Source organism: Microcaecilia unicolor, chromosome 3 (genome assembly GCF_901765095.1).
Source record: "Microcaecilia unicolor chromosome 3, aMicUni1.1, whole genome shotgun sequence".
NCBI lineage: Eukaryota > Metazoa > Chordata > Amphibia > Gymnophiona > Siphonopidae > Microcaecilia > Microcaecilia unicolor.
The window spans coordinates 502,867,672-502,891,611 of NC_044033.1; the positions used below are offsets into that span (position 1 = coordinate 502,867,672).

At 42.2% G+C, this 23,940-nt stretch overlaps 1 protein-coding gene across 1 annotated transcript in view; it reads left to right on the forward strand.

The window, feature by feature from the left end:
- The window catches only part of MDN1 (midasin AAA ATPase 1), a 548,987-nt gene that overhangs the window by 43,616 nt on the left and 481,431 nt on the right, over positions 1–23,940 (forward strand). The window contains exons 7-9 of the mRNA XM_030199093.1: positions 6,251–6,382; positions 16,760–16,863; positions 23,160–23,274. Coding sequence (XP_030054953.1) covers positions 6,251–6,382; positions 16,760–16,863; positions 23,160–23,274 — 351 coding nt within the window. The remainder of the gene's footprint in view (positions 1–6,250; positions 6,383–16,759; positions 16,864–23,159; positions 23,275–23,940) is intronic.

The window sequence follows — 23,940 nt, forward strand, 5'->3', positions numbered from 1 at the left end:
ATCCACTAAATCCAACGTGATGGATGGAAACAAGAGGCAAACCTTATAAAAAGCAAATAGTCTTTATTTTTAATCAAAAGCTCCCAGAGATTCAAACATCTGTTTCTGACATGGCTGTGTTTTGCCTGGAAAAAAGCTGTGTCAGGGGGAAAGTTACTAGAAGGTGAATCAACACGTATAAAAAAGCTTAAAAAGAACAAACTCAAAAATCATCACTGAGAGAGTTATATACAGAAATAAAAAAAACAAAAATTATGGATCAAAATTTCACATATATATTAATAAATGACCAATAAATAAATGGAACTAAATGTAACAAAAAGTGACAGTTGTAACAGCTTGAAAAAGGAGGGAGTCTGGCTTACGCAGCTGGTGAGAAAATACAGATTTCACCATGTCTGGTTCATCAGACAACGTTAGAGGCACTGGATTATAAAAAAAAAAAAAAAAAAAAAGAATGTCCACTGTGGATCCAGATTGTTTTTTTTTTTTTAATTTCTGTATGTAACTCACTGATGATTTTTGGTTTTAAGTATATTTATGTATGTATTTTTGTTTGATTTTCTAGTAACTCTGCCCCCGATGCATCCTTTTTTCAGGCGAAACATGGCCATGTCTGGCACAGATGTTTGAATCTCTGTGAGCTTTGGATTATAAATAGACTGTTTGGGTTTTTTTTTTTTTTTTAAGGTTTGTCTCTTGTTCTACACATTTATTAGGGCTGCAAGCAATTGTGGTTATCTTTGCAATTAATGCATTAATTATTAATCACAATTTAAATTAATCACATTGCAGAGTCTCCTTTCTTCTCCAAACATCTGTTCTGCTCTCTTCTACTCCCAACCCCTGTCCTTGCTGTGATCTAGCTTCTTTCCCCCACCCGCGGTCCAATATCTCACCCCTCATTGTCTTCTGTTGGTCTCCGGCAGCATTGTACTTACACTGCCTGTGGCCTAACCCAAAGCTTACCCTTTGACCTGTCCTGCCCATGAAGAAACAGGAAGTGATGTTGGAAGAGGCGGGATGGACCAGAGGGAAAGCTTTGTAGGGAGGGGGATGGGATTTGATATACTGCCTTTCTGTGGTTACAATCAAAGCGGTTTACATATTATATACAGGCACTTATTTTGTACCTGGGGCAGTGGAGGGTTAAGTTATTTGCCCAGAGTCCACGGAGCTGTAGTGGGAACTAAATACAAAATAAATCAATAAATAAAAAACCCTTTAATTGTACAATTAATCACAATTAAAATATTAATAAAAATGCAGCCTTTTTATATCATTTTCAGAGCAGGTGTAAATTTTGCATGTCGGTATTTGTGCCAAGTAGGAGCTCATTTTTGGAATCAGTTTTATAAGTTTCTATGACCTTTATAAAATTTGGTTTGTTCCTTTTAGGACTTCCTAAATAGGTTGTTCTTTCACCATCTTAAGGTCTCTTTTGCCAAAGTGGGCTATCGATTCCAGTGACACCCATTCAGAGTGAATGGGCTTTGTTGGCATATGCCGGGATTGCTAGTGAGGTTTGGTAAGAGACCCTTAGCTTTTATATATGGTCTGCTTGCCTCCAGCTGCTACTGTCTTCAGTTATGGCAGAGCAATGGAATCTGAAGGTCAGAATGTGTTCTATTCAAAGTTGATGTTAAGGGATGGTTGTATATCCATTGTTGATATCTGTTAAATTCTCTCGTAACAGCACTCTTCTTTTGAGCATCCCTTCTGTGCAGATGATGAGAGACTTGTTAGTGGGCAAGAGCTTTCTCTGTAGTACCCCTGCATTTTAGAATAGGCTTGCCTTAGAGTTGCATTCTGAAACAAATGTTTTGAGTTTTTAGGAAATGGTTAAAATTACTCTGGGAATTCTGCACAGTGCAGAGTTTGTGCAGAATTTCTCTGCTCCACAGAATTCCGGGTCAGTGCTGGCATTGGGTCAATCTCTCTCCCCCCCCTCCCCCACACCTGAGTGCCACAGGATTTGTACTGGAATTGTTGCTATTTAATATTTTTATAAATGATCTGGTAAACGGATCAACGAGTGATACAAAACTATTCAAAGTTGTCAAAACACATGAGGATTGTGAAAAATTGCAGGAAGACCTTAGGAAACTGGAATAGTGGGCATCCAGATGACAGGTGAAATTTAACGTGGACAAATGCAAAGTGATGTACATTGAAGATTCTGAATCAGTTTCCCGATGCTAGGGTCCATCGTAGCAGTTGGCACCCAAGAAAAAGATCTAGGTGTCATTGTAGATAATATGCTGAAATCTTTTACCCAATGTGTGTTGGCAGCCAAAATAGCAAACAGGATGCTAGGAATTATTAGGAAAGGAATGCAAAATAAGACCAGTAATATTATAATGGCTCTATCACTCCATGGTGTAATCTCACCTTGAGTATTGTGTTCAGTTCTGGTCGCTGCATCTCAAAAAAAAAAAAAAAGTATAGCAGAATTAGAAAAAGTTCATAGAAGAGGGACCAAAATGATAAAGGGGATGATGGAACTCCTCCTATATGAGGAAAGGCTAAAGAGGTTAGGGCTCTTAAGTTGGGAAAAAGATGGCTATGGGGGGATATGATTGAGTTCTTAAAGTCCTGAGAGGTGTAGAAAGGGTAGAAGTGAATTGATTTTTCATACTTCAAAAAGTACAAAGATCAGGGGACACTCCGTGAAATTACATGGAAATACTTTTAAAACAAGTAGGAGGCAGTTTTTTTCATTCAAAGAATAGTTAAGCTCTGGAACTCACTGCCAGAGGATGTGGTTACCTGGATTGGCCACTGTTGGAAGCAGGATACTGTGCTAGGTGGACCATTGATTTGACCCAGTTTGGCTATTCTTATGTTCTTATGGTATGGGGTTGGAATGAGGGAGGGTTTGTTCCTGCATCTAAAGTGGCTACTAGACCACCAGGGCTTGCTTCTTGAGGTAGGCCCATGCGGAATGCTGAGACAGAGTGATTGTGGGGGAGGAGGGGGAGAGTTTCAGCCAAAAACACACTGGCATTTTTGTTAGAAATCCAAACCCGGATTTTGGACTGCTTTCGAAACTGAAATTCAGTTGTCCTCTAGAACAAAGATTCTGGCTTTATGAAAGCTGACTCTGTAATTGGACAGCATGTTGATGAGATGAAAACCAAGATGCAGATGATAAATTAGCATTATTTTAACTGTTTGCTGGAAGATGTGGTAACAGCGGTTAGCGTATCTGGGTTTTAAAAAAAGGTTTGGGCAAGTTCTTGGAGGAAAAATCCATAGTGTGCTATTGAGACAGACATAGGGAAGAAGCCACTGCGTGCCCTGGGATTGGTAGCATGGAATGTTGCTATTTGAGTTTCTGCTAGGTACTTGTGACCTGGCTTGGCCACTGTTGGAAACAGGATACTGGGCTAGATGGACCATTGGTCTGACCCAATATGGTTTTTCTTATTTGACATTCTCATGATAATGACAATGATGATGATGCTGAACGTTGTTTGCTATAAGGAAGTCAAGTGATTTCAGACAGATTTCCTTGATCAATACCTGCAGACCCAGTCAGAAGATATCCCTAATATTGCATCCTGGCCTGATTTGAAGGAACTTTTTATCAAACTGAGCTCTCCACTTACTCCTAGTGTAGCTGTTGAAAGCCTTTTTTTTTTTCTTTTTAGCTGTGCTGGCTTAATAATGAGCGACAGCCATTTTTAAAATGTAGGTTTACAGAAAGCACAGTGGACTGAATTGTAGAGCAATAAGGTTGTTGAGATAAAAATACAGTAGTTGTATTTGTTTTAGTCATGGTTCTTTCACTCAAAGTATTTTATTAGGCCAGTGGTTCCCAAACCTGGTTCTGGAGGCACCCTCAGGCAATCAGGTTTTCAGGATATCCACATTGAATATTCATGAGGAAGATTGGCATGTACTGCCTCCACTGCATGCAAATCTCTCTCATGAATACCTGACTGCCTGAGGGTGCCTCCAGAACCAGGTTTGGGAACCACTGTATTAGGCAGTAACTTTTCTTTTTGCTTAAGCTAAATTATGTTCCCCACTGTACTTCAATATTAAAAGTAAAAATAAATGCATGTTTTACTTAAGTACTTTGACCAACATTCTCAGAATGACCGCTTTTGGCTTATTGTCTAGTTTTCCTCCTGGGTCCAACTCTTAATTTAATATCTTGCTAAACCGTCAAGTTCAAAGCAGGTTACATCCAGGATTAACCTTAAGATTAATACAGTAACCAAGGTTGTCAAATACATAAATTAAAAAAACATCAAAACAGCAATCATTAATAGGAAAAAGATTTCTTAAACAGCCATGTCTTCGGTTTTTTCCTAAAAGGTATATATAGTGCAATGTCCCTGATTTAAGATAGTAGGCCATTCCAAAGTTCCGGGCCCACACAGTCTTGTTTTTTGTACTAAGCAGCTGGCTTGACTTAGCAGATGGAAAGGCTATCAAAAGCTCCTGTGAACATCGAAGACATTGATGAGCTGATAAATTGATACCCTGGGATTCAGATAACCTGGACTCAATCCATGTGTCTTAAAAAAATAAGTCAATGCTTTGAATTCTGTTATCGTTTGCACCAGCAACCAATGTAATGCAGACATAAATGGGGTCAACATGGTTGAACTTTGAGCCCCCTGTTAGAAATAGGTTCTAGATAACCTGAGAACCTATACAAAGAAAGGACTTTAAAAACAAATTGGTGAAGCAAGTCTTAATTTATTATTTCAAAATACATTCTTACAAGAATGGGTGTCTCTTATAGCAAGCAGGTACACACATACCTTAACTTTTACAGCTTATATTCCTTTCTCTTGTAACATAGGTTTCTGCCCCTAAATTTTTCATTGGTTATTAATTTCATATCTATAAACTATTACATTAGTTCTAAGCATTGTATGTCAACCCCCACCCCTTATTCTGTTCCCTTTTTCTTTTCTTTTAAAAACTGTAAATTTTCCATAGCTACTCAGTTTCTATTTCTTGTGTTATCTTGCACGTGTCCACCCATGGGTAGCTCTTATGCTTGGCTTACATTCTCTTATCTCAGCCTTCAGACCTCAGTGTCCTGAAGACTCGCATAAGTTTCTGCATCAGCAGTTTCAGGCATGGTAGGCTTCATTCTCCCCCCCCCCCCCCCTACTGGTTATAGCTTATATTGCTTTTCACATTATTGCTTGTTAGCTACCAACACCCTGTCTTTCAAACTGCCAGTATTTTAAAGCAACCTAAAATGTTAGATTGATCTATGTATTAATGTGGTGGCCCTTATTAAGAAGGGCCTGCAATATTAGTACACATACACACAAACTCACACAAGTATAGTTACACCACTTATCCCCAAAGATTTCCTTTCTAAAGGGGACATAAGCTGTGTATGTTACCTTTGCATTTTTGTTAAGTGAAAAAGCAATAAATACATATTTCTCACCCCCCCCCCCAAATCAATTTGGCAGCCACATGCCAAAGGGACTGTACTCTATGCATTTGTTTAGCTGGAAGACCCTGTTCAGTAAATATGGGGCCTGTCTAGCTTTCAAAGGCAGAACCAGTATTTCAGGTCTGAAATGAGCAAAAGATGACAGAATATCAGACTAAGTGAAATATCAAAATTTTCCAATGATAGTCTCAGAGAAAAGGTAGGAGGTGGGACTGGTGGGGAAAAGAAAACAGGAGAGAGAGGTGATGATAAAGTGATAAAGCAGTATAATTTTATGGTTTATAATGTAATAGGTCTTATCACAGATCGACATTTCCTATTTTGGTGGTGTCCAAATATTTTGTGTTCTTAACTTGAAAATGTCCTTCTCCTCTCTTTCCCCAGATCTTGCCTCCCTTCCTTTTATGCTCTCCCCACTCCCTTGTGCTCCCTCTTTTTCTTTTACTCCTCCTTAGCTCAGTTCCCAGTATGCTGTAGATTTTTTTTTCCTCCTCAGATTTCACCTCTAATGCTTCTCTTTCCATCCTGGCTGGGGTAAGCCACTATCATTGCCCCTATGTGGCTGATGTTGTGATCTTCTGCTAGGTGCTTTGGACAAATATAAAGTTTTTTTTTTTTTTTTTTTTTTGTTACATTTGTACCCCGCGCTTTCCCTCCTTCAAGTTCTATTTGTGTGTGTGTGGGGGGGGGGGGGGGAGCTGTAATATCCGAATTTGTGCAAGTTTTCCCAATATTTAAATTAGGGAGAATAATAATATCCTTGAAATGGATCTTTATTTTTAACTGTGATTTTCTTTTCTATTTTTTCTTTCCCAGACACTGTTGGGTATGTATCGTTGTACAGATATCCCAGGGGAGTTTGTGTGGCAGCCAGGAACCTTGACGCAAGCTGTAACCAGTGGCCAATGGATCCTTCTTGAGGACATCGATTATGCGCCACTTGATGTGGTATGTAGTATTACATTTTTTTCACTGAATTTGGGGAGAGAAGAGGGCAGAAATGACAGAAACAGTGAAAGACTAAGGAGGCTAGGGCTATACAGCTTGGAGAAGAGACGGCTGAGGGGAGACATGATAGAGGTATATAAAATAATGAGTGGAGTGGAACAGGTGGATGTGAAGCTTCTGTTCACGCTTTCCAAAAATACTAGGACTAGGGGGCATGCAATGAAACTACAGTGTAGTAAATTTAAAACAAATCGGAGAAAATTTTTCTTCACCCAACGTGTAATTAAACTCTGGAATTCGTTGCCGGAGAAAGTGGTGAAGGCGGTTAGCAGAGTTTAAAAAGGGGTTGGACGGTTTCCTAAAGGACAAGTCCATAAACCGCTACTAAACGGACTTGGAAAAATCCAAAATTCCAGGAATAACATGTATAGAATGTTTGTACGTTTGGGAAGCTTGCCAGGTGCCCTTGGCCTGGATTGGCCGCTGTCGTGGACAGGATGCTGGGCTCGATGGACCCTTGGTCTTTTCCCAGTATGGCATTACTTATGTACTTATCTACTGTAGTGCTTCTTGACTCTGGTGTGGTGTGCCTTGGAAGTCCTTCCTTTGCCATGATTGGACAGTATCTTGAATTGCAAGCATCTGAGTCTTATTCTCAAGCCACTTTGTGCTTTCTGCACAAACCTCTCCCCTCTACGGCAGTGTGGAACGAATAAGTCAGAAACAGAGCACATCAAAGTTTTATATTTTGCTCCCTAATCTAGCTTCTCCCTTCCTGCCATTTGGGGACAGGAGGGTGCAGGGATTGACGCTGGAGCAGACAAATCCAGGCCATAGCTTTGACTCATGGAGTGGTGTATGATGATTGCTGACTCCTCCCTATCTCCCTGATAGTGATGCAAACTTGGGTATTTAGCATTTTTTCTCCTCCCTCCTTATCCTTTGTCTGCTCTTCTTTCTATTTTCCATTTCTCTCAATAATGGATTTCTTTTCTTGTATATCATGTAACATACATAGTAACATAGTAACGTAGTAGATGACGGCAGATAAAGACCTGTACGGTCCATCCAGTCTGCCCAACAAGATAAACTCATATGTTCTACTTTATATGTATACCTGACCTTGATTTATCCTTGCCATTTTCAGGGCATAGACCATAGACGTCTGCCCAGTACTTGCCCTGCCTCCCAACCACCGGTGCTGCCACCCAATCTCCACTAAGCTTCTGAGGATCCATTCCTTCTGAACAGGATTCCTTTGTTTATCCCATGCATTTTTTGAATTCCGTTACCGTTTTCATCTCCAGCACCTCCCGCGAGAGGGCATTCCAAGTATCCACCACTCTGTCTGTGAAAAAATACATCCTGACATTTTTCTTAAGTCTGCCCCACTTCAACCTCATTTCATGTCCTCTAGTTCTACTGTCTTCCCATCTCCAGAAAAGATTAGTTTGCGGATTAATACCTTTCAAATATTTGAACGTTTGTATCATATCACCCCTGTTTCTCCATTCTTCCAGGGTACACATGTTCAAGTCAGCAAGTCTCTACTTATATGTCTTGTGATGCAAATCCCATACCATTTTTGTAGCTTTTCTTTGCACCGCCTTAATTCTTTTTACAACCTTAGCAAGATACTGCCTACAGAACTGAACACAATACTCCAAGTGGGGCCTCACCAACAACTTGTACAGGGGCATCAACACCTCCTTTCTTCTGCTGGTCACACCTCTCTCTATACAGCCTAGCAGTCTTCTGGCTATGGCCACCGCCTTGTCACACTGTTTCATCGCCTTCAGATCCTCAGATACTATCACCCTAAGATCCCTCTCCCTGCCTGTGCATATCAGAATCTCACTGCCTAACACATATGTCTCCTGTGGATTTCTACTCCCTAAGTGCATCACTTTGCATTTCTTCTCATTGAGTTTTAATTGCCAAACATTAGACTATTCTTCTAGTTTCTACAGATCCTTTTTCATGTTTTTCACTCCCTCCGTGGTGTCCACTTTGTTACAAATCTTGGTATCATCCACAAAAAGGCAAACTTTACCTTCTAACCCTTTGGCAATGTCGCGCACAAATATATTGAACAGAAGTGGCCCCAGCACCGATCCCTGAGGCACTCCGCTACTCACCTTTCCCTCATCCGAGCGAATTCCATTAACTACCACCCTATGGTGTCTGTCCGTCAACCAGTTCCTAATGCAGTTCACCATGTTGGGTCCTATCTTCAGCCTGTCAAGTTTATTCAAGAGCCTCCTGTGAGGAACCATGTCAAAGGCTTTTCTGAAATCTAAGTAGATTACATCTATTGCATGTCCTTGATTCAATTCCCTGGTCACCCAGTCAAAGAATTCAATGAGATTTGTTTGGCATGATTTACCTTTGGTAAAACCATGTTGTCTCGGATCTTGTAACTTATTGGCTTCCAGGAAATTCACTATCCTTTCCTTCAGCATCGCTTCCATTACTTTTCCAATAACCGAAGCGAGGCTTACTGGCCTGTAGCTTTCAGCTTCTTCCCTATCACCACTTTTGTGAAGAGGGACCACATCCGCCATTCTCCAGTCCCATGGAACCTCCCCCGTCTCCAAGGATTTATTAAACAAATCTTTAAGAGGACCTGCCCGAACTTCTCTGAGCTCCCTCAATATTCTGGGATGGATCCCGTCTGGTCCTATGACTTTGTCCACCTTTAGATTTTCAAGTTGTTCATAAACACTCTTCCGTGAACGGTGCTATATCCGCTCCGTTTTTGTTTAAATCTGTTTATCAATATAGTCAATAAACAAACAATAAAAAGAAGTCAAGTAAACTGAGAAGATGGGTACATTGATTCAACAAAAGCACAGAGGAGCTTTGTGTCTGATAGCCCTCCCCCCTGTAAAGACAATAGGCATCTGTCCAACCACCAACCCCCCTATTAAAAAACAAAAATACATAAAAAGTTAAAATATTCAATATCAAGCTACGGCCTCTGGGAGGAAGGGGAGGACCCCACACCAATAAGAACTGCTTTTTGTGCGTTAAGGACACCCCCACCCCCTGCTTCTCCGTCAGCATAATATGGTGAAAAATTAAGCCAATTCCAAAAAGGATAGTCAAGATCAGTCCAAACAATTAAAATAGATTTCAGTCCAAATAAAACTGCTAAACGGAAGAAGCTTGTTAAATCCCTTGCGGACCGGAGCAGACGGCACTGCCCTATGTGTGCCACTGCTGGCTCTGATTTGCTGCACTCAAACGTAGTGGAATGTATCGCACATGCCTATCTTCTATTAGCTGTGGCTTCTGCAATGCAGAGTCGAGAACCAGTGGTCCAGAGGAGAAATCAAAACCGATTGAGTGTAGGAGAGGAGAAGAAAGGGAGGGAGACCAGCCATGCTGGTGGTGATGGAGGGGTGGGGTGGGTAGAGATGAGCAATGGTGGTGGGTGGCGGCAGGGGGTAGAGATGGGCAATGCTAGATTTTGGGGGGTAGGGGTGAAAGACTGTATGATACTGGATGGTGGGAGGAGAGAGAGAGGGAAAGGACTGGAAACAAAAAAACTGATCAGGGAAGGAGGTAGGAGAAGTATTGAGGTCTCTAAAAAGGGAAGCCAAAGAGAGCTGAAGTGATGCTGGATGGTGTGGGGTAGAGGGGGGTAGTGCTGGATGGAAGAAGAATAGAAGGGAGATGTTGGACATAAATAGAGGCAGGAGAGGAGGAATGTACATGGATGGTCAGGAAGGGAAGAGAAGGAAAATGATGTTGACGGAAGGGAAGAGATGGAAACTAGATACATAAAGGAGGCAGAAACTGGAAGAAAGATGAATGTGAAAGATGGATATGTCAGGAGAGAGAAGAAATAGTGAATAGACAGGAGGCCCTGGAAACAAGAGTTCAGAGCAAGATAGAGGACAGCAGAACCAGAGACAGAGACAGAGAAAAAGCTTAACATTGCCAGACAAAGGTAAGAAAAAAATTGTAATTTTTAGGCCTTCTTTTACAAAGCTGCGCTACCGATTCTTGGTGTGGCAAATAAGAGGAAGCCCATTCAATTCCTATGGGCTACCTCTCATTTGCCGTGTGGGAATTGATAGTGTGGCTTTGTAAAAGTAGCCATTAGTTCAGTGACTGAAGTATGTCAGTTTTGAGAATTTGTCTGCTGCCTATATTTTGCACTGTGTAGGAGGAAATGCTAGGAGGGCCAGTTCATGCAATTTGAAAATTTTAATTGAACAATTACAATTTTTTTTTTTTTTTGAATTTGTATGAAGTCTTTATTGTTCATTGAAACAACACAAAGAATGCAAAATACTATCCAGCAGATTACATTTACCTTTGACTAATACAGTATTCCACTAGTGCTTTGTACAGTATAACTCATCATAGTTTCAACTTTCCGATATCAACATTTTTAAACTTCAACATTTTTGTTTTTTTTTTCCCAACTGTTTAATAGAACAGAGGTTACCCTCCCTCCCGCCCCCCTACCCCTCTCCGCCAAGAGAGCACCGCTGAGCACTACCTCTTTTTTTTTTTTTTTTTTTTTTTTTTTTTTTTTTTAATATATTTAACTAGGCACTCTTCTCTCAGACATATTAGTTCGTCAGAGCGTCTACAGGAATGTATTTCCAAACAGAGTGCCATTTCCCCATTTGTTGCTTATGCTCAGCCACCAATCTTTCCATTTCACGTACATACCTCAACTTATTAAGCCACTTAGCCAGCGGGGGAACTCCCTCCCTCCTCCATTGTGAAGCTACAACCACCCTTGCTGTACCAACCACATACTTTGCCAAAGTTTGTTGACAGGATAGTAAGCCTGCAATCCTAGCTGAAAATAGGAACACCTCAGGGGCCCAGGGCACTGTACACCCTATCCAAGCCTGCAGCCTGTAATGTACCGCCTTCCAAAAGGCACGAATTTTAACACAATTCCACCATATGTGTCCCATGGTACCCTCTTGGCCACACCTTCTCCAACACATGCCCGAGGCATTTGGGAAAATCCGCCTCAATCGGGCAGGCGTGAGATACCACCGATATAATACTTTCATAGCATTCTCCTGCAGGGGTACATGGGTTGACACCTTCACAGCTGCTTTTTCTATGCTCTCCCACCCAGGGTCTCCCAAACTCGTCCCCAGCTCTCGCTCCCAGCTTTTCCTATGTGCCCCGTAACTGGGCGCCTGCTTGCTTATATTATGGTACAGGGAACCTATCAATCCCCTAGATGAAGCATGTCGCTCACATATCCCCTCCAATTCTAATTTCTCACGCTGCATCACCTCCCTCACCGCCTTGCTTTTAAGGAGAGATACTAATTGACGGTATGCAAAGTCACCTCCCTCCACCCCAGGATATCTGCCCCGCAATGTGTCGAAAGATACCAGCTTATCAGCTTCAAATAATTGGCCCCAGGTTCTCACCCCTATCTCATACCATTTAGTAAAGATCCCCGTAGCCGTCCCCGGTAAAAATAAAGGATTAAAGGCTATCGGCGTGTAGCGAGTCAGTATACATTGTCTCTTAGGGAACAAACTATCCCAATAATGGAGCGTTACCGCTATGGAGGGACAAGCTCTTTCATTTATACTTCTAAAGGATTTTGGCAGCCACATTAATGCACTCAAAGGTTTGTCACCCACAGAGTGTTGTTCTATTTGCACCCATTGGCGGTCCGGGTATTCTTGATACCATTCCAGTGCTGCTTTCCCCTGCGCTGCCCTGTAATACCATGCAAGATTAGGTACCCCAAGTCCACCCCTTTTCCTTTCCTTATATAGGAGCGACCTCGCTAGCCTAGGACGCTTTCCTGCCCAGACGAATCGCACCAGCCTATCTTGTAAATTAGCTAAGAATCGCCTGGGCATTATCACAGGCAGCACCTGAAAAAGGTATAACAGTCTTGGCAAGACATTCATTTTAAGAATAGCTATCCTGCCAAACCATGATGTTCCCAAATCTCCCCACCTCTCTAGATCTTCCATGATAATTTTACCCAACCCCTTATAATTTGCATTAAAGAGCTCCGAAGGATCCCTAGTCAGATTCACCCCCAGGTATTTTAAATGTTTGTGGGCCCACCGAAATGGAGATGAAATCTTTAAAGACTCCACCACATCCTCCGGAATTGTCACATTCAGGGCCTCAGATTTTGTCATGTTGACCCTAAATCCGGACACCGCTGAATACTGCTGTATCATGTGTTCTAAGTGCGGGAATGTGGTCAAGGGTCTAGTGACGAACAATAATACATCATCTGCAAATAAGGCCAATTTATGTGTTCTATCCGCTATCTTAGCTCCCGAGATATCAGGATCAGACCGCACACGGGCTGCAAAAGGCTCCATTACCATTGCAAATAATAAGGGAGACAAAGGGCATCCCTGCCTAGTACCTCTGTGTAAATTGAATAAGTCTGAATTTCCTCCATTGACCCGAACACAGGCCTTAGGGAACTCGTAAAAGGCCCGAATCCAGCTACGAAATTGTATTCCAAACCCCATATTTTCCATCACCTTATACATGAAGGGCCAGTGAACCCGATCAAAGGCTTTTTCCGCGTCGAGGCTTAAAAGACATAACGGCTTCTGATTGTTTTTTGCCAAGTTCATTATATCCGCCGCCCTTCTAATATTGTCCATCGCCTTTCGGTACTGAACAAAACCCACTTGGTCTGGATGAATAAGTACTGGCAAAATAGGGGCCAGACGGTTCGCCAGTACCTTAGCCAATATTTTGACATCTGCATTAAGCACAGAAATAGGTCTGTAGGATCCGCATTCAGAGTGATCTTTGCCTGGTTTAGGCAAGACCGCTATCCATGCCTCCATCATTGATTGAGGTAATGACCCCCCTCTCCCCACCTGATTAAACAAATCTGCTAGGAGCGGAGCTATTTCAGGGGCAAACTTCCTATAGAACTCATTGGGCAACCCATCAAGCCCGGGCGATTTATGTGAGGGGAGACTACTAATTGCTTCCTGGATTTCCACGGGAGTAATTGGCTCATCTAACATTGTCTGCTGCTGGTGACTCAGAGAGGTAAGTTCACTATCCTGTAAGTAATGATCTATCAATTCCATCGAAGGGTTGAGCTCCTGGGCATATAGATCTTTATAAAATTCCCCAAATCTGTGTCGTATTTGTTCGGATGTACTTAAGGTATCTCCTCCACCATCTCGTATCTTTATGATATTCCGCTCAACTTTTTGCCTGCGCAACTTAATGGCGAGAAGGCGCCCTATTTTGTTAGCATATGCATAGGAGCTCACCCTATTCTTTGCCTGTAGCATGCTTAGGTGTTCTGAATATATGGAGTCAAGGCGCATTCTCTGGGAATTAAGTTCTCTCAGAACCCTAGCTGCGCCAGTAGCCTTATGCTGCTCCTCTAGCAAACGAATGCTTTCCAGGCATTCCGCGATCTGCGCCCTACGAGCTTTCGATCGTCTACTGGCCAATTGTAGGAAATATCCCCGGGTCACCGCCTTCATAGCATCCCATATTATACTAAGCTGGGGTCCTGAGCCTAGATTAAATTCAAGATACTCTTTCAACACTTGCTTGTAGCCATCCACCACTGTTCCCTCCCGCAGAAGACCAGTATTCAGTGTCCATCTTTTATTTTTTTTTTCGGCCCTAATATTTGGTAGAGTCACCCATATGGGGGCATGATCCGACAGAGTCACATTACCTATCCCTGCTTCAGGACCATGCTCCACCAGGGTTGCATCCACAAATATATAGTCTATGCGTGAGTAAGAGTTATGTACTGCAGAGTAAAATGTGTAGTCTCGTACCCTCTGATGTTTTACCCTCCATAGGTCCACTGTGCCCAGCGAAAGCGCCAAAGACTTCAAGGCCAAAGATTCCCTATGACCCTCGCCTCTGGGGAGCCCTGAACGATCTATGCTCGGGTTCATCACTGTATTAAAGTCCCCCCCTATTACTAGTGAGCCCTGCGCAAAAGTAGCCAAGGAATTTCTAACCTTCTCCAGGAACCCAGCCTGTCCCGTGTTAGGCGCATATATAGAGGCCAGGGTTAAATCCACATTATCAATCTTGGTATGCATAAAAATATAGCGTCCACCCACATCCCGTTTTACCTTAAGAACCTGCGCCCCAACCGCAGCATGAATCAAGATCGCAACTCCTCCTTTCTTTGACCCAGTTGCTGATGCACAATACACTACTGGGTACTCTGGATGGGAAAGAAGCCTTTCATGTCTACCCACCAAATGCGTCTCCTGCAGGAGAACCACATGTGGTCTATGCTGCTTTATTTCCTTATAAAACTTTTGCCTCTTCTGAGGCATGTTTAGGCCCTTTACATTGTAGGAGAGAATTTTTAAGTCTGTATCAATCACCGTAGTTTGTAATTAAGCTGTTCTATCGCACCCCTGCATGATATCTCTATACAGTGCCATAATGCAAAATATACTCCCTGCATACCCAGCAGTGCCCCTCTCTCTCCCTTATTTTCCCATATCTCACTATCCCCCCCTCCCTCCCACCCCCCCCCCTCCCTCCCCCCCCCCTCCATTCACACCAATTGGAAGACCAATGTCCTCCAAGTGGGTCTTTGGGAAGTTATTCACCCACCACATAGTTCCCAAACCCACATCTATCCCTCCCCATCAATATCAGCTCATTCACGATCCCACTTAATCCTCACCCTTACATCTTTCATTACTATGCCCTCCCTTCAATTTACCATTTCAACATTCTTCAAAATCATACATTTTAAGGTTGTTGTCAACCCTACCATCAATGTTCAGAGTCAACTGGCATTTGCGGCAATGCCTACCCATCAAGGTAATCTCCTGGAAGCATGTCCCCAGTGTCCCGATCCAACTTGCTTCAACGCTTCTGGTTATTATGCCTTGCGGGTCCCGGGGTTCTCTGCCATCGCTGAAGCCTCGTCTTGGTAGCTGGCGCCATCACTCCAGGTGCAGTCTTTGTGGACACCATCTCAGCTGCGTGCAAGGCGTCCCATGCCTCTTGAAGAGTTTGCACCCGATATTTGGTGCCTTTCAGAGAGAAATTTAATGAGAAGGGGAAGCCCCATCTATATTGTATTTGTTGTTTGCTCAAAACTTCCAGCGCCGGTCTCATCAGCCTCCTCATCTGGAGTGTGAATAACGAGAGGTCCTGATAGACCTGAACCGGGGCTCCACCATACTCCAGGCTCTTTGTCTTCCTAGCTGAGGCTAAAATTCTCTCCTTAATCTCATATTTGTGAAATCTCACAATGATGTCCCTTGTCTGCTGCTCTTTTCGTGCTCCAAGAGCTCTGTGCGCTCTGTCCAGCTCGCATCTCATTTCATCTGCCTCAGGGCCCAACAAAGTAGAGCACAATGTATGCACTATTTCTGCCACGTTCTCTGTGTCTCCACCCTCTGGGACTCCTCGGAAACGGAGATTATTTCTTCGTCCCCTGTTTTCGATATCATCTAGTTTATATTGCAGGAGCTCATGTTTTTGTTCCATAGTCTGTAACATATTAGTGTGCTTATCAAGCAGTTCAGCGTGCTCATCTAGTTTTAACTCTGCCTCCTCCACTCTACCGCCCAATTCTCTGAGGTCCGCGCTGAGCGTATCCATGCGCTCTAAAATTTCTACTTTTGACTGCTTAATCTCCGACTGTATCGTAGCAGTTAACTTACGGAGCTCAACGGACAGTCCTTTCTTGGAAGGGGGGACTCGCGTCTCAGCCATAGATAACGCTGAATCTGAATCCGAAGGAGACCCGCGCTCCGGGGACTCGCGGTGTCTGGAGGCCTTACTCGCCACGCTTTTCTCCGCTTTTTCCATCTCCTTTTTCCGGGTCGAGGCCGCTTTACTCATAGCGTCTGTATGCCAGGAAGTATTTTCTTACAGTTTTGTAATTTTTTATCGCCGTTTGGATCGTGTTGTTTCCAATTTTACAGCTTTGGGGAAGGGAGCTGTGAATTCAGGCTACCATGCCGTCGGCTGACGTCACTTCCTCCGAACAATTACAATTTTTAATGGCTGTATAGTCCTAATCTTTACTCATTCTGTCTTGGCCTGAGGAAGGGTATCAGCTCTTGAAAGCTATTCAAAAATTGCTAGTCCAATAAACCATTTTATGTATCTTTTGATGATTAGTGTTTATTTCCATACATTCAAGTAGATTAACATGGTAACCATAGTATTTAGTCCTTTCTTTGAAGAAATGGTTCTTTTGTTTCTGGTAAGGGTAAATTTCATAAAGTTCATAATATAGGAACTTAGCAAGAAAATGAGAGAGCCATTTTGGATGGAAGGGGAAAGTTATTGCCTTATACAATTTAGCTTCATTACCTCTTGTTATAACCATTATCCTTTAGGATTACTTGTGTGCTCAGCTTTTCTTTTCTGTTGTAGATCTCGGTGCTGATTCCTTTGCTGGAGAATGGAGAGCTGTTGATCCCAGGGTGGGGAGACTGTATTAAGGTGGCACCTGGTTTCCAGTTCTTTGCGACCAGGAGGTATGAGAAGGGTGGGGGGGGGGGGGGGGGGGGGTCCAAGCTAAATATTTCCTGTAACAGATTAAATGCAAGGATAGTTCTCAATGTACCTCACTGTTAAGCTGTGTGCTCTCAACAAGAAAACAGGGGCTAAGTGGTTCTGAATTGCTTTTGAAAATTTTTACTGGTGGAAGGTGGGAAGATGAAAAATGTTCAGTTGACCTAGCACAGCAGCTGTAAGATAACTGTTTTAGAATGGTAGAAGAATATCAGGACAGTTTGGGAAACCACGGGGAAAGCTAATAGGTAAGTAATAGTATGAGCTGTTGATCTAAGCTGCGTAAACTAATAAAAAAAAAAAATAAACAGCCAAATTCAATCCCAAAAGGTCATAAAAAGGCATACAATACTTGAAAGCATGAGAATTACCCTCAGAAACCAAGGTCTGACCAACAAGACCCGTTATCTATATAAGATTTTGGTGTCCGTGGTCTAATCTCTTTCATTGGGTAAGAAAAGTAATCTCACATGCTTACAATCAGAATTTTTTGATAATGCAAACATTTTCACTGAGAATCAAATATTTCCAAAAGCACAGCTATAGCATAAAATAACTTAGCTTTCCTTAGCTGGCTTAATCACCCCTCATTCCAACTGCTTAATTGTGTTCAACGGGGCCCATATCGTTTTCACCCGCTTCTGGGCTTCATCAGGAATAACCCAGTGTAGACAAACTTATGCAGGGGCATTTATCTCGCTGACAAGAATCCACTAGGAACCACCAGCAATCACAGGGAAACACACTCTCCTATTCAAAAAAGGACACACAACGTAGCAGGCAGCAATCACAGCAGAGGATGGTGAACACAGTTTAAAAAAAAAAAATCTACAGCTATATTTGTAGAATTGCCGTGCATTTCCAAATGAAAAAAAATAAATTTCTCTCTCCAGCTTTTACAAAGTACTTTCATGTGATGACCTTGTATAACATTTAGACCAAATCTTAGCAAAGGGGCAACACATTTGAGTAAGCAGAGCAATGATTTTTCATAAATGAGAGGGAGCTGTTAAGACAACCCCTGATGAAGCTAGAGGGTGAAATGGCAGGCCTCTATTGGGTTGAAGATAAGTGCTAATTATGCTCTTTGTGAAAAAAAATCTTTTGCAAAAATAGTGTGTCTCAATTTAAGAGATTTGAATCGCGTAATGTTAAATAAGAAGAAAAATGTAATAATAAAGTAATGGAAAGTTTATGATCAATGAATGTCAAAAGTGACCTTGTATAAGACACTGATTCTGTGTAATGGATGCCACTGAGGTCTCTTTGTCCTTTTTTTTTAAGAAGGTTGTTTTAAAGTTACTGTTTTCATAATATAAGCCTAGCTTTGCCATATTTGTTTAGCAACACTAGTGGTTTGCCGAGGCTAATCTCCCTTTTTAATTGGTGTTAGCACAGAAATTAATTGGGCACAATATTGTGCAATGAAAATAATTACTGAGAGAGTTAAGATAAGGATCCAAGGCCAGAAGAAAAGATATTTTTTTCCAAGCAGGAATTATCTCTAGAGCTAGCACTCACTGATTTTTATTTTAAATTGCCTCTTATAGCAAGGTATCTTAAAGACGTGTTTTATTGAAAAGCATTAAGTGTTTGCACGTAATGCAGATTAACAGCCAAAAGTAAACCACCTTAAATGCAGAGGCTTTGTGGTGACGTTCGGGGGTGTGGCCACCATTCCTCCTGCATTTTCCGCAAAGACAAGCTGTATAATGTACCTTACTTTCAGATGGTGTGGGCTCAGATACATCTGATGCCACCTATTGAAAGGGTGTTAAGTGAACCTATCTTAACCGTACATTTGCCAGCGCTATCTACTATGCGCTCACTGCGGTGTGCAGTCCGTGTCATCTCCACCCATACCTAGTCCAGGCCCTGCCACATCCTTTGCTAAGCAGTTAGTGAGATTTATTCCGCATTGGCTGTTTTGACCCGTGCTAGACGTTTGTAAGCATTCCCACTGCAGCTCCTTGTGAATTTGGGCAAATCACTTAACCCTCCGTTGCCTCAGGTTCAAAAACTTAGATTGTGAGCCCTCTGGGGACAGAGAAAGTACCTGCATATGATGTGTACCAGTGCTGCATACATCTTGCAGTGATATAGAAATGATTATTAGTAGTATAAGCATAGATTTTAAGCTCTTCAGTTAAGATGAATTTTCGGCTGAAAACTTGGGCCCATAAATTTTGCCGAAAATAGGGCACAAATCTAGGAGCTCAGCTTTTGTTTTTTTGAATATTGGGCCCTTGATTCTGGTAAAGTTGTTCTTCTCGTTTCACTTGACTTACCCGCTTCATTTGATTTGGTTGATCACACTTTCCTTCTTGCTTGGTTAGACCAATTGAGCGAAGACAATTCTGTTCTGTTCTTAAATGGTTTGCTACTTTTCTGTCTAACAGAAGTTTTCTGGTCTCTACTTCTTTCTCCTCATCCACTACTTTCCCTTTAGATTATGATGTACCGCAGGGTTCCATTTTGTCTCGGTTATTGTTCAATATTTTTCTTAGCCCTTTGGCCCTTCTCATCCATGACTGTAACATTAAATTATTTGTTTATGCAGATATCCTACTGATTTACCCTGTGTATCCCCACAACCCAGACCTTCATAAGTTAGTCTTCTCTACACTCTTTCAACATGGCTTCTCTTTTATAAAATGGTGCTTCCATAGCATCCCACAGATCAGTCCAGAGACTTGTGGGTTATGTCCCTCTACCAGCAGGTGGAGATAGAAAGAACTTCAGAGGTTTACTATATGTGGTCATGTGCAGCCAACTTAACCTCAGTATTACTACTGCTACTATTTAACATTTCTAAAGCGCTACTAGGGTTACGCAGCGCTGTACAATTTAACATAGAAGGACAGTCCCTGCTCAAAGAGTATTCTCTCTATCTAGCAGGTGGATGATCATAACTGTTCAGCTCTGGATTGATTAGGTCCTTTCCTGGTCCCCCGGGTCTAGTGAAGCTTCTGGGGTCTGAGGTGTGCTAGGCCTTGGGTGCACATCTGGTGATGCCGGGTCCCTCCCTCATTGCCCCTTCCTCAGCCTGAGGGAGGTTTGTGGTTCTCACTCTCATGACTTAAAAAAAAAAAAAAAAAAAAGAAGAGTTTGAAGTTTCTTTTGCTCCAACATCCTCTCTTGCCCTTATATATTGAGCACTGTTTAAAAAAAAACAAAAAAAAACACCCTTCTCCTCAGTCTTTCTAGCACGGCGAGCTTATGCTGGTTTGCAGTACCGGCTGAGGGGTATGAGAACCGACTTGGCATGCAACAGCGATTCCCGAGGGTGTGAGTCTTTACCCTACCTGCACCAGTGGGGGAGAGCAAACGCAGCTCCTGGTGTGGGAGCTGCTGGGCTGCTGCTGTTTCCCTGCTGAAGCTCCACCCATTGCGCCTATGCAGGTACAGCCTCACCCATCAGAGCGTTGTGCTCCTTCCTGGCTCGTTTTAGCAGACTGTTATACCACATGGTGAGGTGAAGCACTGGCGCTCCTTGGGGCCCAATTTGCCTGTAGTTCCGGCAGTTTTAAATGCAGGCCTTTCAGAAGATGTGACTGGGGAACTAGGATGGATCGCTCCCAGTTTCTTCAAATTTGGTATTTAAGGAATGAGAGCTTCTAAGAAGGAGGCTTGGGGCAATTTGCAGCCCTTTTTTGTCCTGCAGACTTCTGTGGGAGTCCTCAGGTCTCCTGCAGCTTCGAGTCTCCTGCAGCTTCCCAAGGGTGAGGTTGGAGGCCCAGTAGACTCGTGCGGCTGTTCTGTGGCAGCGAGATCCTTAAGCTGCAATTTGGCAAGTATTGACTATCTGAAAGTCTAATGGTGGACATGCCTGTGCTTCGTGATGTGATTTATGGTTTGGGTACATCCTCTTAGTTGCACTAAGAATATTTCCATACCCTCCTCGAGGAGGTTCAGTATGTGTGTTCATGTGTGGAGAAAGGGATCAAGATTAGGGCAGGTCCTACTCTTCCCCTTTCTCAGAGCATGGCAGTACTGATGGGGTTTTGTTAGTCAGGCTTAGGGCTGTTGGCTCCATGTTTCTGTGAGAAATGTTACATTTTGAGTTGATTTTGAAGCTAGTGCACGCCTCCCAGGTTTCTCTCGGTCTCCATGGTAATCCTGCACCCTGTGTGCTGCCCTGGTGGCATTTGCTCTGGGTGCACTGTTTACATTAAACTAGTTTTATTCAGGAGAGTGGCTGGCTTTTGGAAATGTGCATCTGATATTTTGCTTGTAAGTTTCAATTTTTCTAGTATTGCTGCATGCTGAGTCTGACTTCTTGAGGTAACTTTCCAGTTCAGTATTTTGCCTTCATATCTGTTGTGTCATGTGTTTTTCATGTGTGATCAAGATGCAATATTCTGCTAGCGTGTAGTATTTGCAGCCCTTTTTTGTTTTGTTTTGTTTCACTAGGTGTAATTATAGTGCTGCCTTTCCACGCATAAGGTTGTAGCTCGTCCTGTCCTTGGAATTAGTGCTCTTATGGTTTGATAAGGTATGAGTGTGTTTTTGCACAAGTTTGTGTATAGTGTTTTGCAGTGGAGAGATTGTGTGTTGGCCTTACTGAGATGGCACCAAAACATCAGAAAGGGTGTAGAGCCTAAATCATGACACACTACCTCTTGAAGGATCTACATGTGGTCGTTAATAAAAGGAGCTCATTGTGAACACTATCCACCTTAAAAGGGTGTTTTGTGGCTCTACATGAGAATTGTGATATTATGATCCCTTGCTTCATATTGTTGACTGTCTGCATTTTCCATATGGGTGGTATATTGGTGTATTAGGGTCTGCCTAGTGTAATATTTATGGTACAGTAAGGTTCTGAGTGTGTTTTTGCACAAAGTTGTGCATAGTGTTTTGCAGTTGAGCGATTGTGGTTAGTATATGCTTTCAGCAACCACTTTATTCTTTGACATATGATACATATCTAATATCTATCTAAATTTAATAAAAGGTATTAATTGTGACTTTTATTTTTACTTATGTTTTTTCTGTGTTGTCAGACTATTATGGATGTAAGCTCCGCCCCTGGCCCCACCCTAACCACGCCCCCTTTAGCCTCCCCAAACAGTTGGGCCACCGACCGCCTATGCATGAGGGTCTTAGTCAAAAGCTTTCTAGATACACTACATCAACTGGCTCACTTTTATCCACATGTTTATTCACGCCTTTAAAGAAATGAAAAATATTAGAGAGAGATTCCATTGGCTGAGTCCATGTTGACTGCCCTATTAAATCATGTTTATCTGTGTTCAATAGTTTTATTCTTTATAATAGTTCCACTATTTTGCCTGGCACGGATGTTAGGCTTCCCTGAATTGCCCCTGCAACCAGATCTCTCGTATCTTTTTAGGTGAAGACAAAAGCAAAGAATTCATTACTCTCTCTGCCATGGCCCTGTTCCTCCTGAGTGCTCCTTTTACTCTGATGATCTAACAGTCCCATGGATTCCATCACAGAATTTCTGTTCTGATATACCTGAAAAAGTTAATACGAGTTTTTGCCTCTGTGGCAAGGTCTCTTCATATTGCCAGTGTTTACGTTGCTTCTTGTTTCCTTCATTTGGTTCCTTTTTTCATTTTTTGAAAGATGTTCTTTTGGCTGAACTAGGACCTGCTGTACCTTCACAAGGTAAACTGTTAATGCTGTAGTCTATGGCAGTTAAGTTTCAACCTCTGGCAGAAAGTTTTTAAGATTGTGGGGAAAAGGGTTTTACTCACTAGCTGCTTTTTTAAAATTCAATCAGACTGGTTGTTTGGTCTTAACAATACTGCATGTGGCCCAAATTCCTCAAGTCATGAGCGAAATTGTTCCAATTATATTGGATGGTACTGATCTGATTCAAAAAGCATTTCCGTGTGCAACCTAATATTTTGCTTGGGTATAATTCATTTTACGTAGTACAGAAGGAGGCTGTCTTTGGTATAATGCAGGTATTGAAAATGAGCATTAGCTGTGAATCTGACTGTGATTTATCTCCAACATACTTTGGTTTAAGAGTGAGATTTATTGCTATTGGGAGGTTTATTCCCATTTGGAGACATTACCCCAGAGTTCCCCAGAAGCAGGAGACCACAATCCTAATGTCTTCCTTGTAAATAACTATTTATGGGCCTGTGTGGAAGAAACTAGATCAGATCTTTGTTTTTTCTTTTCAAACCATCATATGGAACAGTCCTTAGTCATCTTGGTAAAAAAAAATTTCACAGCTTAATTTTGTTTTGATTGAAAAAAAAAATCTTCTTTTAAATTGCAGATTGCTTAGCTCAAGTACTGGATGGTACCGGCAGCAGAATGCCTATGCCACGTTGCTGGACAAATATTGGGTCAAAATTCAGCTTGATAACATGACCAAAGCAGAACTGAAAGAGGTGAGTGCTAAAGAGTATAGCAGTGAAATAGATTCAAGTATAAAATAATGGTAAATGGAGGACTGTTTAGAGGAGCAAACCCCATATCTTTGAAAAGAAAGTTCCCCAGTAAAGTTCTGTCAGTTATTTGCAGCCTTTCGTGTCTTGGCATATCCAATATTTAATTTGCTTTGTCACTGTGTTTCATTCTTTCTGATCTATTTATTTACTTGGATGCATTTATTTGGATTGCTCACCCTTAAAACTACTAAGTCAGCAGGGCTGTGTATAATAAAAGCAAAAATCTGAAAAGATACAATATAATGAAGGCAGAAAAGAGACAAAAAGGAGGAGAAGAGCCAGCTGGAGAAGTAGTAGGTACCTTCCATTCCTCTCTTTTATAACCTGCTGGCATGGTCGCCTTACTTTCCCTTTCCCTTACCACCCTGTTGCTATTATGTACCCTTTGTTCTCCATCACTTTCTCTGCCTCCTAGCATCATCATCCTCCCTTCCTCCTTTCCTAAACCTTTTGTCAATTTCTCTTGCCAGCCAGAGGCAATACTGAGGAAAGATAATTGCATTGGAGGGAGTGGAGGGGTGGTATAATAAGGCTAAAGTCAAACAGCACTTCTTGCCTACTGTGGTAGCTGTCTCTTCTTCCAGCTTTCCTGTTTAGTCAAAAGCG